At 42.4% G+C, this 15086-nt stretch overlaps 1 protein-coding gene across 3 annotated transcripts in view; it reads left to right on the plus strand.

Annotated features, from left to right (window-relative positions):
* Positions 1 to 8959, plus strand: part of BLOC1S3 (biogenesis of lysosomal organelles complex 1 subunit 3) — an 87926-nt gene extending 78967 nt beyond the window's left edge. Inside the window, exons 1-2 of one of the 3 annotated variants that reach the window (XM_085889478.1) lie at positions 3336 to 3484; positions 8000 to 8959. In XM_085889478.1, coding sequence (XP_085745604.1) covers positions 8009 to 8623 — 615 coding nt within the window. In that variant the 5' untranslated portion in view covers positions 3336 to 3484; positions 8000 to 8008 and the 3' untranslated portion in view covers positions 8624 to 8959. Of the gene's footprint in view, positions 1 to 3335; positions 3606 to 7999 lie in introns of those variants that run through there. The other 2 variants (XM_085889477.1, XM_085889479.1) reach the window with 2 other exon arrangements.
* Positions 8960 to 15086: the final 6127 nt, after the last annotated feature.

Here is a 15086-nt window from a genome sequence, read left to right on the forward strand (position 1 = left end):
GGTCGACAGATAAATGGCCGTAACTTGGGAACCGCTCGTCCGATTAATATCAAACCTTGAAAACCACATCCGCGGGGCCCCGGCAATATTCCTGGCAAGTTTCAATCAGATCGGACCTCCGATCATGCAAAAAAAAAAAAAAAAAAAAATGAATAAATAAATAAACCAATGTCACCCTTAGGGTGACCCGTATCTTGCCAAAAGGTGACCACGTGTGACTTCTTTAGGGTCACACTGAGGTGAACAGAGCTGCTATCCACCAGGAGCGACTCCTTGAGGAATATCTGCCTACCGAGAGATTCTGATGAGAATCGTTCTACAGAGTAACCATGAAAATATGTTTTTGCCTCATAACGTCACCAAATGACGTCATAATGTCTCAAGCTTGACATATCTAGAAAGCACTCATCGAGGTGTTCAATTTGAGGTACTACACGATATGGTTCCTAAAACTTGAAAATTTGACCTTGGGGTAAAATATGTTTGACCTTAGGCGCTAACCATGAAGGTCAAGGCCAATCGCCACCAAAAATTAATCAGCTGAGCGCCAGACCATGAACTATATTCCGATGAAGTATGAAGACGATCCGATCAAAATTACTCAAAAAATAAGGGTTTCGTTGACTCCCCTGATCTGCGACAAAGTGACCTTGACCTTCAAAATTTTGTGCACTGAAAGGACCCTCTATAGGCCTCTGATATGCGAAGTTACAAAAATTTCCAATGATAACTGTGCTCTGCAGAATTTTTTTATACGTGATTACAGACAAACAAACAAACAAAAAAAATACAAGCTGACTAACATATCTTGCAAAAACTTCGTTTTGGCAAGATAATAAACATTAATTGTGACGTCAGAGCACCGTGTCTTATCATTGGTCGACAGATAAATGGCCGTAACTTGGGAACCGCTCGTCCGATTGATATCAAACCTCAAAAAGGCACATCCGCGGGTCCCCGGCAATATTCCTGGCAAGTTTCAATGAGATCGGACCGGCGGTCGTTGAGAAACGGCAGTCGCAGACAGACAGACAGACAGACAGACATTGCTGGAATTATAGATAGACTAGTGCATGCCCGTAGATGCGTGGCCGTACGTGCAAACCCTCCCCCCCCCCCACAAAAAAAAAACTCAAACCGCGTGCCAGAAACAACAATTCCTTCTCTTTCTCGTGCCCGTACGTGCAAAAAAAAAATATATATATATATTTAAAACCGCTTGCCAGAAACAACTACACAGGCCGTTCCTTCGCTCTCGCGTGGCCGTACGTGCGTGTCCGTACGTGCGTGTCCATACGTGCGTGGCCATACATACAAAAAAAAAACTTTCAAACCACGTGCCAGAAACAACAACCACACAGGCCGTTCCTTCACTCTCGTGTGCCCATTTGTGTGTGCGTGGCTGTACATGCAAAAAAAATAACTTTCAAACAAACACACAGGCCATTCCTTCGCTCTCATAAACGACGACTGGATTGGGGCATTGTGTTTATCTATAAATGCGGATAAGAAATCGAGAAATTATTAGAATACAGTAAGTCATCACTATCCAAAAGTAGTGCGTGCCCGTACGGAATGTTCACATCATTCCACGAATTATCACTTGCATTGAAGGAACAACTGCTGTGATACTTACACACAGAGTTAATTAAAATCAAGTTTACCTCCCTGTCTTTGCTTGCCATCGCTGTCATTTACCATTGGCACTCCTACCCCACGGTAACTAAGGCACAGATTGATCCCCATCGTAACCAGCACGGCACGTGACGTCATCGTCGGCTGGCCGTGCACCGGCCTACGCAGTCACGCCCACGCAGCAACGTGTCCTGTGATTGGTAACTAAATGGCGCATCGGCCACACCGACGCAGCACGTGTCCTGTCATTGGTTGGTAAATAAATGGCCATAACTTGGGAACCACTTGTCCAATTAATATCAAATCTTGAAAAGACACATCCTCAGGTAACCAGCAATATAGCTGGCAAGTTTCAATTAGATCGGACCAGTGGTTGTTGGGAAACAGCGGTCACAGACACACAGAAACACACACACACACACACACACACACACACACACACACACACACACACACACACACACACACACACACACACACACACACACACACACACACACACACACACACACACACACACACACACACACCTGGAATTATAGATAGATGAAATGAGGTCAATGAGATGACAAATGAAGGGGTTGAATGCAGACTGCAGAGCAATGAGTAAGGAAACCCGTCGTTGTGAATAGTTTTTACCACCAAATTGAGATGTATTTCGTTGGCAAGTATGTTGAGTGGAGCTGAATTCCTGAACACATCCAAAGGCCACAACGTTTTGACAATTGGAAACAAAAAGTTGTGCACCTTTTTTGATAAATTATTTTTGGAACAATTTTTCTTCAATCAATAAATAATAATAAAAATCGTCTCCATGTACATTGTACACACCTTTATCTCGTTAGCACCTCTTCATAAACAACATCGCTGAGGAAACGGCGCTTCTTCTTTGTTTCCTCGTCCAGGGCAAGAATACGGAGGCTTTTAATGGCCAATTATTCAATTAGCGCCAACGTATTTTGCCTTTTCGCAAGGAAAAACACGAAGGGGAGAGGGGAGAGGGGAGAGGGGAGAGGGGAGAGGGGAGAGGGAGAGGGGAGAGGGGAGAGGGGAGAGGGGAGAGGGGAGAGGGGCGAGGGGCGAGGGGAGAGGGGAGAGGGGAGAGGGGCGAGGGGCGAGGGGCGAAAAAAACCCCGCAATGGCGACCGCGGCTGAGCTTTTCTTCACCATCGACCACAGCTACGCAGCAACGCTTCCTGTCATTGGTTGATATAAAATGGCCGCAGCAACGGTTCCTGTCATTGGTTGGTAAATAAATGGCCATAACTTGGGAAGCACTTGTCCGATTAATATCAAACCTTGAAAAGGCACATCCTCAGGGCCCCAGCAATATATCTGGCAAGTTTCAATTAGATCGGACCAGCGGTTGTCGAGAAACAGCGGTCACAGACACACACACACACACACATACACACACACACACACACACACACACACACACACACACACACACACACACACACACACAGATTGCTGGAATTATAGATAGATGAAAGATTAACTCGATGTAATGAGAAAACGGAGCCCGAGTTGTTGCTTGACGAATTGTATGGCGGTGTAGCGGGCGGTAAAATTTCATCGGTCGTTGAATTTTCTCACATTGTTCTTGAGTGTTTAATTATTATTGTCTTTTTTTACACATAACGGATAATAAAATATCACAAATGTAATGAAGTATCGAATGTAAGCGATTTGTTAGTGAAACTCATAAATATCGTACCGGAAGTGGATCGAGTTTGGGGAATTTTGGTGTTTTGCTGCTGGTGGTACTCGGGCCGCTGGTTTGGTGTTTTGATCGGTCATTCTGAAAAAAAAAAAACAAGACTACGTTGTATTTGTTGTTCTCAGCGTAAGTAACTTACCACGTAAGTTACTTTACTCATATTTTTTTGTCGAAAATCTTTAAAGCTCCAGGACCACACAATCTGCATCCTCGAGTACAAGGCTGGCAGGATATCCTACTCTTAGACGTATGTATCTCCAATGTCAGCTGTCTAGCCCGGGTTCGAATCCCGACCCAGCTATAAACTGTCATCCTGGTGTTTCACAGGTCGGATGATTCAGCAATGTGTGTGCCGTCCCTCGGATGGACGTTAAACGGGAATGATTAAACGGGAACGTTAAAGTTATGATTAAAAAGGTGTTTTTTTTGTTAATTAGGTCACAATCCGAAAAAAAAGTCTGTTAAGGACGAGAAACAAATACCAGGTGCACAACTTCAGTGCAGGTACACTGTTATGATGCAAGAACATCTTGGAAGGCTGAGCAGTTTTTGAGAATCCACATTGGAAAAATTCAGCAATGACAAAATAACTTAAAAAAAAAAAAATTTTTCAGTCCCCACTTGCCTTGACCTTGACCTTTAACTCTGATATTCTGGCAGCTATTGGCTAAAGTGTGTTTTGGAGTACATACACAATTTTATTGCAGATTCTGGTAACATAGACTATACGAAACTCAAATCCGAGTGATGCCACTTTGTCATGCTTGAGCAATTTTTTTTAGGAGCAAAATTCAAAATGGCCACCATCAAAACCGTTTTTTGGCCGTAACTCGGCCAAAAATCGAGATATGAACCCGATTTCAGTGGCAAACCCTATGTTTTGGGGGTCAAGGAATACACTGATGTGTTTAAATAAACCATATCATCCATATAAATAGTCCATATTGCAATATTGGTATATCAGATACCATATTTTGACTAAAATTGTAATAAATTATTGACCAATTGTTGAAGTTTAGCCCTATAAAGCTTGAGCCAAATAATATCAAGGGGTACATACGATGAAGACACTGAAATGTTGCTGATGTGCTTTTATTGCGCTTTTATTGTGTTTATATATAGCTGTAGCACGGTTCCAATTCAGTTTCATGGTATCGTGAGAAAAGTGTGAAAAAAATAATTTTTCACAGAGCAGTTTTTCCCCAGTACAGTTGTGATAAAAAAATGGCTGCCATGAAGATCAATGAACTGTGTCAACAGATCAAGTAAGTTATATATGCTTGGATATTTTTAAAGAAACATGCAAAACTGTGTGTTAATTAACAGTAAAGTATTGTTATCAGGAGACGAATCAATTTTCTTTTGAAAGCAAGACGCAAGAGCAAAAGCAAGACTCTTGCTTTTGAAAGCAAGAGTTACGGCCAAAAAACGGTTTTGATGGTGGCCATTTTGAATTTTGCTCCTAAAAAATTTGCTCAAGCGTGACAAAGTGGCATCACTCCGATTTGAGATTAGTATACTGTAGTCTATGTTACCAGAATCTGCAACAAAATTGTGTATGTACTCCAAAACACACCTCGGGTAAAATTCCAGTTCTGCATCCAGACTATGAGGGCTCTGATTTGAATTGAGCCATAAATGCACCTTGCACTAGGTTATCTAGAAAGGGCAATTTCTTTCTCATCGCGTAAACCTTGGTTGAGTTTTGGTGAAAAATGTTAAAATGACTAATTGGTTCGTAACCTTATGTCAAGGTGAAAATTATGTGAACCACGAATACTTTTTATTCCCATTAATGAGCCCCACGGTTCACCCCTTATGAAGGGAAGAGGAGAAGAACATCGAAGAAGAAGAAGAAGAAGAAGAAGAAGAAGAAGAAGAAGAAGAAGAAGAAGAAGAAGGTTGATGCAAATTTTCATTCCAAAAGTCCCAGCCGGTTCCGAGATACTGCTCAGACATTGGGAGTGTTGAGAGTGCAGGAAGTAAAAACAAAAATAAGAATTTTATAAATGGTGGTTCAGTTCTCGTGGTCTAAGAAACACTGTGGTAACATTACAAATTGGGGGCACTAATTGTAGAAACAAACCCTACAACAGCAATAAGCCGCCTCCTCTCCTCTAAGAGGTGGGGAGTGGGGGGGGGGGTAGGAGGAGGGTAAGTAAAGGATCCAGAGAGGAATTTGGAAACTGGAACGACACGGTAGAGAGCACGTACCTCCACCAGGCTGAACAGTTCACGTTTTGTAGCCCACTGATAGGCCGGATCTGGTTTCGGACCTTAACCCAAATCTATTCAGCTTGTTTCTGTCACCGACCCAACTTGTACACCAAGTGTTGTCACAACTGATCCACAACTTTTTGAGACCGTGCTCCACTGTGTATTGTTTTTGGCCCGATCTGTCAATGGTGAAAAATCACTTTAAAATTCCAGCAACCACATCTGGATCTTCACCAAAATTGAATCGATTCTTCCTTGTCACATACTCAACCTGTCCACCAAGTTGTGGCTGAATCTGTCCAAACGTTTTTGAGATATCCTTCTCACAGACAGACAGACAGACAGACAGACAAACAGATGGGTGAAACCATAACCACCATCCACCCTCCATGGTGGAGGTAACTTTACACCTGTTTGTTTGACATCAGTTGGGGGAAAGCTGTTGGAGATGTTAATGAGGGATGGAATAGGGAAACATTTGAATAATTTCAAACTAATTGAAGGGAGTCAGCATGGATTTACCAAGGGGGGGGGGGAGGAGGATATTGGGACCATACTCTGTGCAGAGCGTTGGTGCTGCTTAAGCAGTCTCCTTGGCTATTGGGCACAATCCTGGACGGGTCGCCACTACGAAACAGTATACCAGGATGCTGGCACTCATTTTGCTGACCTCGGAAGGATGACAGGTCGAGTTAACCCCACCTGGTATTAATTCAACAGCTGAGCGGGATTTGAACTCAGGACCCTGGGGTCCAAAGCAAGGGGGGGGGGGATCATACTACTGTTTAATTTATTTGAGTGCTTTTAGGCAGTTTCTGATTGGGTGGATGGGGAAAGTGTAGTGGATGAAGTTTATCTTGACTTTAAGAAGCATTTGATAATGTACCACGAAGGAGGTTGTTTGCTGAGGTGATGGCTTGTGGAGTGGCTGGTCAGTTAACGAACTGGATTAGTGTCGGGAAGCAAAGAGTGGTTGTGATTGGAAAGATGTCTGGCTGGGAGGATGGAACAATATGATCAGGACTATTATTATTCATAATTTACATCAATGATTGGGATAGTAGGGTGAAATCAGGTTTCTAAATTTGCAGATGATACTCAGCTTGGAGGTAAGGTAGGTAGTAGAGAAGGGGGGTGATCAGATTCAGGAAAGTCTAGATACTTTAATATATTGGGTTAGTATAACTTAAAGAAATGTAAAATGCTGGGGATGGTTAAGAGTAACGAAAATAGTGATTACAGTATGCGAGGAGCATTCTTAGAGCATACCACATGAGATAAGGATCTGGGGGTGGTCATAGATACAGGAGTAAGCAGACAGCACAGTGCCACACAGCTATGGGTTAAGCAAACGTGGTTTAAGTTGTATTCGTAGAGGGATAAATTATAAATCAAGAAGTGTTAACACTGTCCAGGACTTCAGGGAGGCCTCATCTCGAATATTGTGTTCAGCTTTGGTCACCACGTCTGAGCAAGGGTATAGTTGCTACAGCGAGGATTTAGCACAGGGCTATTGCATTGATCTGGGCCTAGATAGACAAAGTTCTGAAGGAGACAGGACTTTACACATTAGAAAGTTGATTACGAGGGAATCTAATTGAGATGTTTAAGCGAATGAAGGGTATAGACAAAGTAAGAGCAGTTCAACATTTATTTATTTTTTTCAGCAAAATAGACAGTGATAGGGACCAGGTGTCATCGCCTGAGAGTAAAAAGGAGGAGAGTTAAGACGGTAGTAAGGCAGGGGTACTTCACTCGGAGTAGTTAAATCCCTGGAAAGGTAATGGCAGCAGAACCGGTAGATTGTTTTAAATTGGAATGTCACAGATGGGTATCTGTCTATGGCATAGGTATGTAAATGTATTGGAGATGGAGGTGCACAGGGATATCGTCGGGTCTTGGAGGTAGCTTGCATATGGATGGGTGGTGGTTTATGGTGTTGACGTAGTACGGGCGTGATCAGCCAAATGGCCTCCTCCTGTGCCAAGGTTCATTGCTAAAATTGTGGCTCATGGGAGAGCACGGTGACAGACCTTAAAAAGGCAACGGACTGACAATAGGGCAGTGTGGTCACAAGTGGACACAAAAAAAATAATTGGAAATGAATGAAAACATCTGTGAATGGAATGATAGAGTGAGAGAGAATTAAATGGGAGAAAATGGTATGTACAGGACACTATAATGAATGCATAATGGCAATGATATAAGGCATGGTGGCAGAGTACTTTGACCAGGAATTGAGCCATGCTTTAAAGGTAATGTTCGATGTGGTTGATGTTGCATGTATTTGCAGGTATAACACACCTGTGTGAACCTTAAGTCTGATGAAGCTTTCATCGGGCTGTATCAACACATAATATGATTGCTGTGAATATCTGCACTGTCATTCTGGGATGATGAAATGCATTTTGCCCTTGCTTGCAGCGACCCGTCATGGCAACCAGGCAGTTCCACACCATGATCCCGGGAGAGGCATCTGAGACGGATTCTGATGAGGAGCTCATGGCAACCAGCTTACCTGTGGCTGTGGAGCTGATAGTGCAAGGTGAAGCTGTTGAAACGGACGAAGACGATGACGCTGAAATAGACAATGAAGGTGTGCATGTTGAGGTTGATCGCAGACACATGTTGCACTGTGTTTCTGCACGCAAAGCCTTGCTGGAGCTGAAGGTAGACAGGATATTGCCGAATGATGGCGACATAGACAAGGAAAGGGAGTCACATACAAGTGCAGAAGAGGTCCCTGCTCAACCACCCTCCTCATGGGAGCCCCACGGTTCAATCTTGCAGCAGAAGCTCCGAGAGGGCAACGTACGGCTTCAAAGTGACACTGCGGCGCTGGTGAATTGTTTGTACATGACTGCTGCTAAGGAGGTGCGTGCTGTCAGGCATCAATTGGTGACTGCGCAGGCGGCCGCCGCGGAAGCCTCGGCAAGCTTGTGCCAGTCCCTGAACAATTTGCGTGCGGTGCAGGACATGTTGGACATCGTGGTGAGCTGCAACTTGTTGCCAGACATCCGCATCCCTGCCCAGGCGAACATCCCTTGAAGGATTAGGATTCGGACGCAGTTTAAAATAGTTTTCTCTTCAGCAACACGTGCATTGTTTTGGTGCCACACTATGATGGTCTTACGTCCTACAAGCTACACGTTGAGAATGAGCTCCCAATGTGATTCTCCCACATGACACAAACAAATAACTACTCGACAAGATATCCACCAGATAGACTCGTGTGTTTTCATCTCGGACCGTAGTGATGTTACAACTTTGCTGTCTTTTTAACACAATGTTGTTTATGTTGTGAGGATATTTTCACTTGAATGCAGTGTGCAATTTTATCAGGAATGAAACTTTGCACGCAACAATAAATCCCCAAAAAACTTACATTTCTTCCATAATGTATTGTGTGGCAAACGGTCTGTTTCTTGAATAGGGATGTTTCTGCACGCTTGCGCTTTGTTGCAACTTTCAACAAGAACGAAACATACTGTTTTGTCATGTGTGTGGAGCAGATATACCCCAAATAATCCTTAAAGAGCTACCTGAAGAACGATGCATACCGCTAAGTGCTATTTATCAGAAATCTTTGAAAGAGGAAACTACCTGAGGCCTGGAGGGCAGCCCTATCTTCAATAAGGGAATTAGGCCAATTAGTTTGACAGCAGTATATAAAGTATTTGAAAGCATCATACGAGACCAAATAACATTTAATTGATTGGAGAGACGCAGTACGGATTGAGAAAGTCATGTGTGCCAAATTTGCTTGAGCATCTGGGTAACCTAACCAAGCATGTGGACGTAGCTAAGGCCTTTGTACCGTTCCGCACAAACATCTCCAAGGCAAAATTTAAATGGATGGGCTGAAATGCATGTCCCTGAATTGGATGATGGCTTGGCAATCTGGCCGTAAACAGAGTGATAATGCAAGGTGCCAAATCAATTCTGAAAATTCCTCTATTTTCGTCGACAGCACACGACTCCAGGCTGGCATCATTGGCTGAGGGTGTGACTGTGCAGTTGCAATGCCTTCTATCGGTTAGGACAGGAATTTGTAATTTGTTCATGGTACCGGCGATAGTTCTCCTACTCTTCACGAAGGACACTGTGGGGTCTTTAACGTTCACCAACTAACACCAGCAGATTGGACGTCCATTTGAGACGTCCATAATGGCACACACATTGATGCCTCTCCCTGCGCTGCCTGTGAAACACTGGGATGACAGTTTATACCTGGGTTGGGATTCAAACCCAGGCTCGACACCTTGCGCCAATGTGCATTCTGTATTTGTTCGGCAAGCCATCACCCAGTCATCTTACCATTTAATTCAATGTCAAACTAAAAAAATTGGTTTTTTAAGTGGTCAGGACTACATTCCTTAGTTTTCGAGTAACACGTGATAAATGTACGTATACATGAAATGTGTACCTTGGTATGATTCCAAGAAACCTCACATGAAGAACGAGAAAAGCTATTTTGCAGCTGTACAAGTCCTTGGTCTGTGCACATCTGGACTACTGTGCGCAAGTTTGAAGCCCTCATATGAAGGACAAATAGGTACTTGAAATACAATTCAGGGCCATCAAATTCATCCCAAGCATCACAGAATTACTGACCGTATGAACTGAAGAGGCTCAACCTGATAACATGAGAATGTAGAATGAGACGTGGTGATCTCCTCCAAACGTACTGCATCTTCCATTAAATTGATAATGGAAATGATGGAACTTTCTTTTAAAGAGTACAACATGTGGGAACAAGATGTCACTCACTGAAATGAAAAAAACAAACAAACAGTAGACACGTTTACATGTCAGGAAACACTTCCGTAGTGATCAAAATAGTAGCGTACAACTACAATAAGCTACGAGATAGTGCAGTGCATACAAACCCAGTACGTTAAACCCTGAACTAGCGAATAGCAAAACTGCGAATGCAAAAACTCAGGGCCGATGGGAAAAAGGGGGTTACGTTCCATTCCTGGATTTAGAGAAAACGTAGACGAAGGTCGACGGCAGCCAAAAAATAAACACATGACAATTGAAATAAAGATGTGGAAGAAACATAAATCTCCTTTGCCATGAAGTCTGTGTTGAAGCAGATTAGCCGTGACCCCTTCCTTCTGGAATGTATCAAACTAAATCTCCCACTATTCCTACCCTATTATTTCAATTAATCTCTAAAATTGCTTCCCTTTGTAATCTGTCAGTGTTTCTTTTATAAATACTTCTGCAGTTCTGCATACTAGTCACCCCCTCAACCCCCAACAAGGAAAGCAATTATCACTCGACGCTTGAGCGCCATTATTAAACTACAAAAGGCTTGTGGTGTGAATAACCGTCCATGTAGACACAAACGATCACTCGCAATTCTACTAAAAACAAACTAACACGAATGTTTGGAATTAATCCCCGCGATAACGAAATAGGTGTACAGAGAAGTTGCCCGCGAATGGTCGAAACCATGATATTTAAGGGTTGATTGTGCTATCCTTCAAGAAAAAGGTTTCAAAAATGGGATACAAGTATCCTTTATTTTTTAAAATTGTTCCTTCGGGATACAATGTCCATAGTCAAGACTCGTGGAAGCCTCGCTACATATACAAAATCCTACACACCGTCCGTGCGTCCGTATTACACCTGACCAAAGGATTTAGAAGTTTGGTGCATGGCACTTCAAGGTGATTCAAGTGTCAAGCTTAGTTGGTTTAAGTGGAGAACAACAGATTTCGTCGGCTGTACGATTAAGGTCCTCGGCTTAAGATACCAAGGTCTTCAGTACAAGCTACTGCACTGTCAAACCATTGAATTAACACCAGGTTGGGTTGATTCAGCCTGTCATCCTGATATTGGCAAAACGAGTACCAGCTTGCTGGTAACAGGGGCATTGCATCAGCAGCACAGCTGTTCCCCCCAGAGAATGATGCAGCCAATCAGCCACAGGCTGCATATCAATAAATAAACAGATTCGGTGATTTTCGAACCTCCGTCTCATTTAACAGCATCTTAATTGTTAAATGATATGAATTAACCAGATTTTGGAAATAATTAAAAAGAGAAATTATGAACAAATATTTTTCAAAGCCCACAAAATGTATATAACATTCATGGACATTAAAAGGTAATATAGATTATTTCAGATTTTTTTCCAATTAAAAAAGTTAATTAAAAAGCAAAGAGGGTAGTGACATGCAGTGACGTTGCTGAATTTTACAATTGAAGACCTGGGTGCAAGAAGTACTGAAGTCACATTTTTGAAAAAAAATGAGCTGGCACCAGTACCATAATCTATAATGGCCAGACCATCATTTGATACCAAAACATTCTGAAAATAAGTCCTCAAGTCCTGTATATTGGTATATGGTCATTGTTGAATTCACTAAAATGTAGTGCAAGAAATACCCAAGTCCATAATGTTTGAGCAAGAAGTTCCTCAGTCCATGACTGCCCAATCAAAATGCTTGTATGTGTCACGCGCCAAGCTATGACAATGGCGTCCATGGAGGCTCGACAGCATGGTGTGAATGAGGATAACCCTGATAACAGGCATGATGGGGGCAAAAAAACGTAAAAGAAACCCTGGAGACTGGGCTAGAAAGAGAATGAAGGACGCCAAAGCATCAGGTATGTAGTTTTCTATGCATTATACTTTGCTGGTACTGAAAAGGCACTACATTCGTCATCAGCTTTTGAGCCCTCATAAAGGTGGCCAGGGTATTTTTATACTCTTTAAGAGTTGACTTTGTTGTAATATTTCCGATCTGGCATGATTTTGATGCAAACTTTCTGAGCAGGAGGACCTTGCTGAATGAGGGACTTGTGATGTGAAAGACGACTGGCACCAAAGTGAGGTTTTCTTTTATTTAGGACATTAATTTCCGATTTAACTGAGTAATTTTGGACTTAACTGAGTATTTCTGCATAAAATTAAACCATGAAAGGCGAGGAGACGTAGCAAAAATGACCGTTTGGCAATCAAAATGAGCAATAAAGGGCTTTGTGTGTTAAAAGTAGCCAAGTCCAGCCATTTTGTCACAAAAAGTACCCAAGTCCAGGTATTTAGCCACAAAAAGTACCCAAGTCCAGGTATTTAGCCACAAAAAGTACCCAAGTCCAGGTATTTAGCCACAAAAAGTACCCAAGTCCAGGTATTTAGCCACAAAAAGTACCCAAGTCCAGGTATTTAGCCACAAAAAGTACTCAAGTCCAGGTATTTAGCCACAAAAAGTACCCAAGTCCAGGTATGTAGCCACAAAAAGTACTCAAGTCCAGGTATTTAGCCACAAAAAGTACCCAAGTCAGGTATTTAGCCACAAAAAAGTACCTAAGTCCAGGTATTTAGCCACAAAAAGTACCTAATACAGGTATTTAGCCACAAAAAGTACCTAGGTCCAGGTATTTAGCCACAAAAAGTACCCAAGTCCAGGTATTTAGCCACAAAAAGTACCCAAGTCCAGGTATTTAGCTACAAAAAGTACCCAAGTCCAGGTATTTAGCCACAAAAAGTACTTAAGTCCAGGTATTTAGCCACAAAAAGTACTTAAATCCAAAACTAATTTTCTCATTTTTTCGTAATAAAGGATTATTTTTCCACAAAAAGTACTCAAGTCCAGGTATTTAGCCACAAAAAGTACCTAAGTCCAGGTATTTAGCCACAAAAAGTACCTACGTCCAGGTATTTAGCCACAAAAAGAACCCAAGTCCAGGTATTTAGCCACAAAAAGAACCCAAATCCAGGTATTTATCCACAAAAAGTACCCAAGTCCAGGTATTTAGCCACAAAAAGTACCCAAGTCAGGTATTTAGCCACAAAAAGTACCTAAGTCCAGGTATTTAGCCACAAAAAGTACCTAATACAGGTATTTAGCCACAAAAAGTACCTAGGTCCAGGTATTTAGCCACAAAAAGTACTTAAATCCAAAGCTAATTTTCTCGTTTTCTTCGTAATAAAGGATTATTTTTCCACAAAAAGGGTTTGTCTGCTCCGTATAGCCCCTGGAACCAGCTACAGGCTCCATAGTATATATATATATATATATATATATATATATATATATATATATATATATATATATATATATATATATATATATATGCCACCTTAAAAAAAAACAAAGTATCTGCAGCATGTTTTGAAAACTTTGATCCTCAATATCTCAAAAGTTGTTATTGTGTGACGAAAGTCCTTCTTGCACCCAGGTCTATGCTGTACGTTATTGATATTTACCGAATAAAATTGTCCAAAACAAAGTTCATATTATCTTTTTCAAGTCTTGTCCAGGTCCTAGGTATTTAATGCACGTGTAATAATTGGCTGTGTGTTTACCGTTGCCGTGGAAACAACGCACGTGTAATTGATTGGCTGTGTGTTTACCGTTGCCGTGGAAACAACGCACGTGTAATTGATTGGCAGTGTGTTTACCGTTGCCGTGGAAACAACGCACGTGTAATAGATTGGCTGTGTGTTTACCGTTGCCGTGGAAACAACGCACGTGTAATTGATTGGCTGTGTGTTTACCGTTGCCGTGGAAACAACGCACGTGTAATTGATTGGCTGTGTGTTTACCGTTGCCGTGGAAACAACGCACGTGTAATTGATTGGCTGTGTGTTTACCGTTGCCGTGGAAACAACTCACGTGTAATTGATTGGCTGTGTGTTTACCGTTGCCGTGGAAACAACGCACGTGTAATTGATTGGCAGTGTGTTTACCGTTGCCGTGGAAACAAGGCACGTATAATTGATTGGCAGTGTTTACCGTTGCCGTGGAAACAACGCACGTGTGATTGATTGGCTGTGTGTTTACCGTTGCCGTGGAAACAACGCACGTGTGATTGATTGGCTGTGTGTTTACCGTTGCCGTGGAAACAACGCACGTGTAATTGATTGGCTGTGTGTTTACCGTTGCCGTGGAAACAACGCACGTGTAATTGATTGGCTGTGTGTTTACCGTTGCCGTGGAAACAACGCACGTGTAATTGATTGGCTGTGTGTTTACCGTTGCCGTGGAAACAACGCACGTGTAATTGATTGGCTGTGTGTTTACCGTTGCCGTGGAAACAACGCACTTGTAATTGATTGACTGTGTGTTTACCGTTGCCGTGGAAACAACGCACGTGTAATTGATTGGCTGTGTGTTTACCGTTGCCGTGGAAACAACGCACGTGTAATTGATTGGCTGTGTGTTTACCGTTGCCGTGGAAACAACGCACGTGTAATTGATTGGCTGTGTGTTTACCGTTGCCGTGGAAACAACGCACGTGTAATTGATTGACTGTGTGTTTACCGTTGCCGTGGAAACAACGCACGTGCTCGGCAGGTAATACATATCACGGGGTTTAAAGCTGTGTTCACCGCAAACGGACACTCACTCACTCACTCACTCACTGACTCACTCACTCACTCACTCACTCACTCACTCACTCACTCACTCAATTAAAGGTTTCTCTTTTGTTATAAATCTTACAATCAGTTTATCGTGGACAAAAATCGTACAAACTCAGCACATTCCGGACC

Source organism: Eptatretus burgeri, chromosome 7 (assembly GCF_056783735.1).
Source record: "Eptatretus burgeri isolate ZD-2024b chromosome 7, Ebu_testis_v1, whole genome shotgun sequence".
In the NCBI taxonomy this organism is placed as follows: domain Eukaryota; kingdom Metazoa; phylum Chordata; class Myxini; order Myxiniformes; family Myxinidae; genus Eptatretus; species Eptatretus burgeri.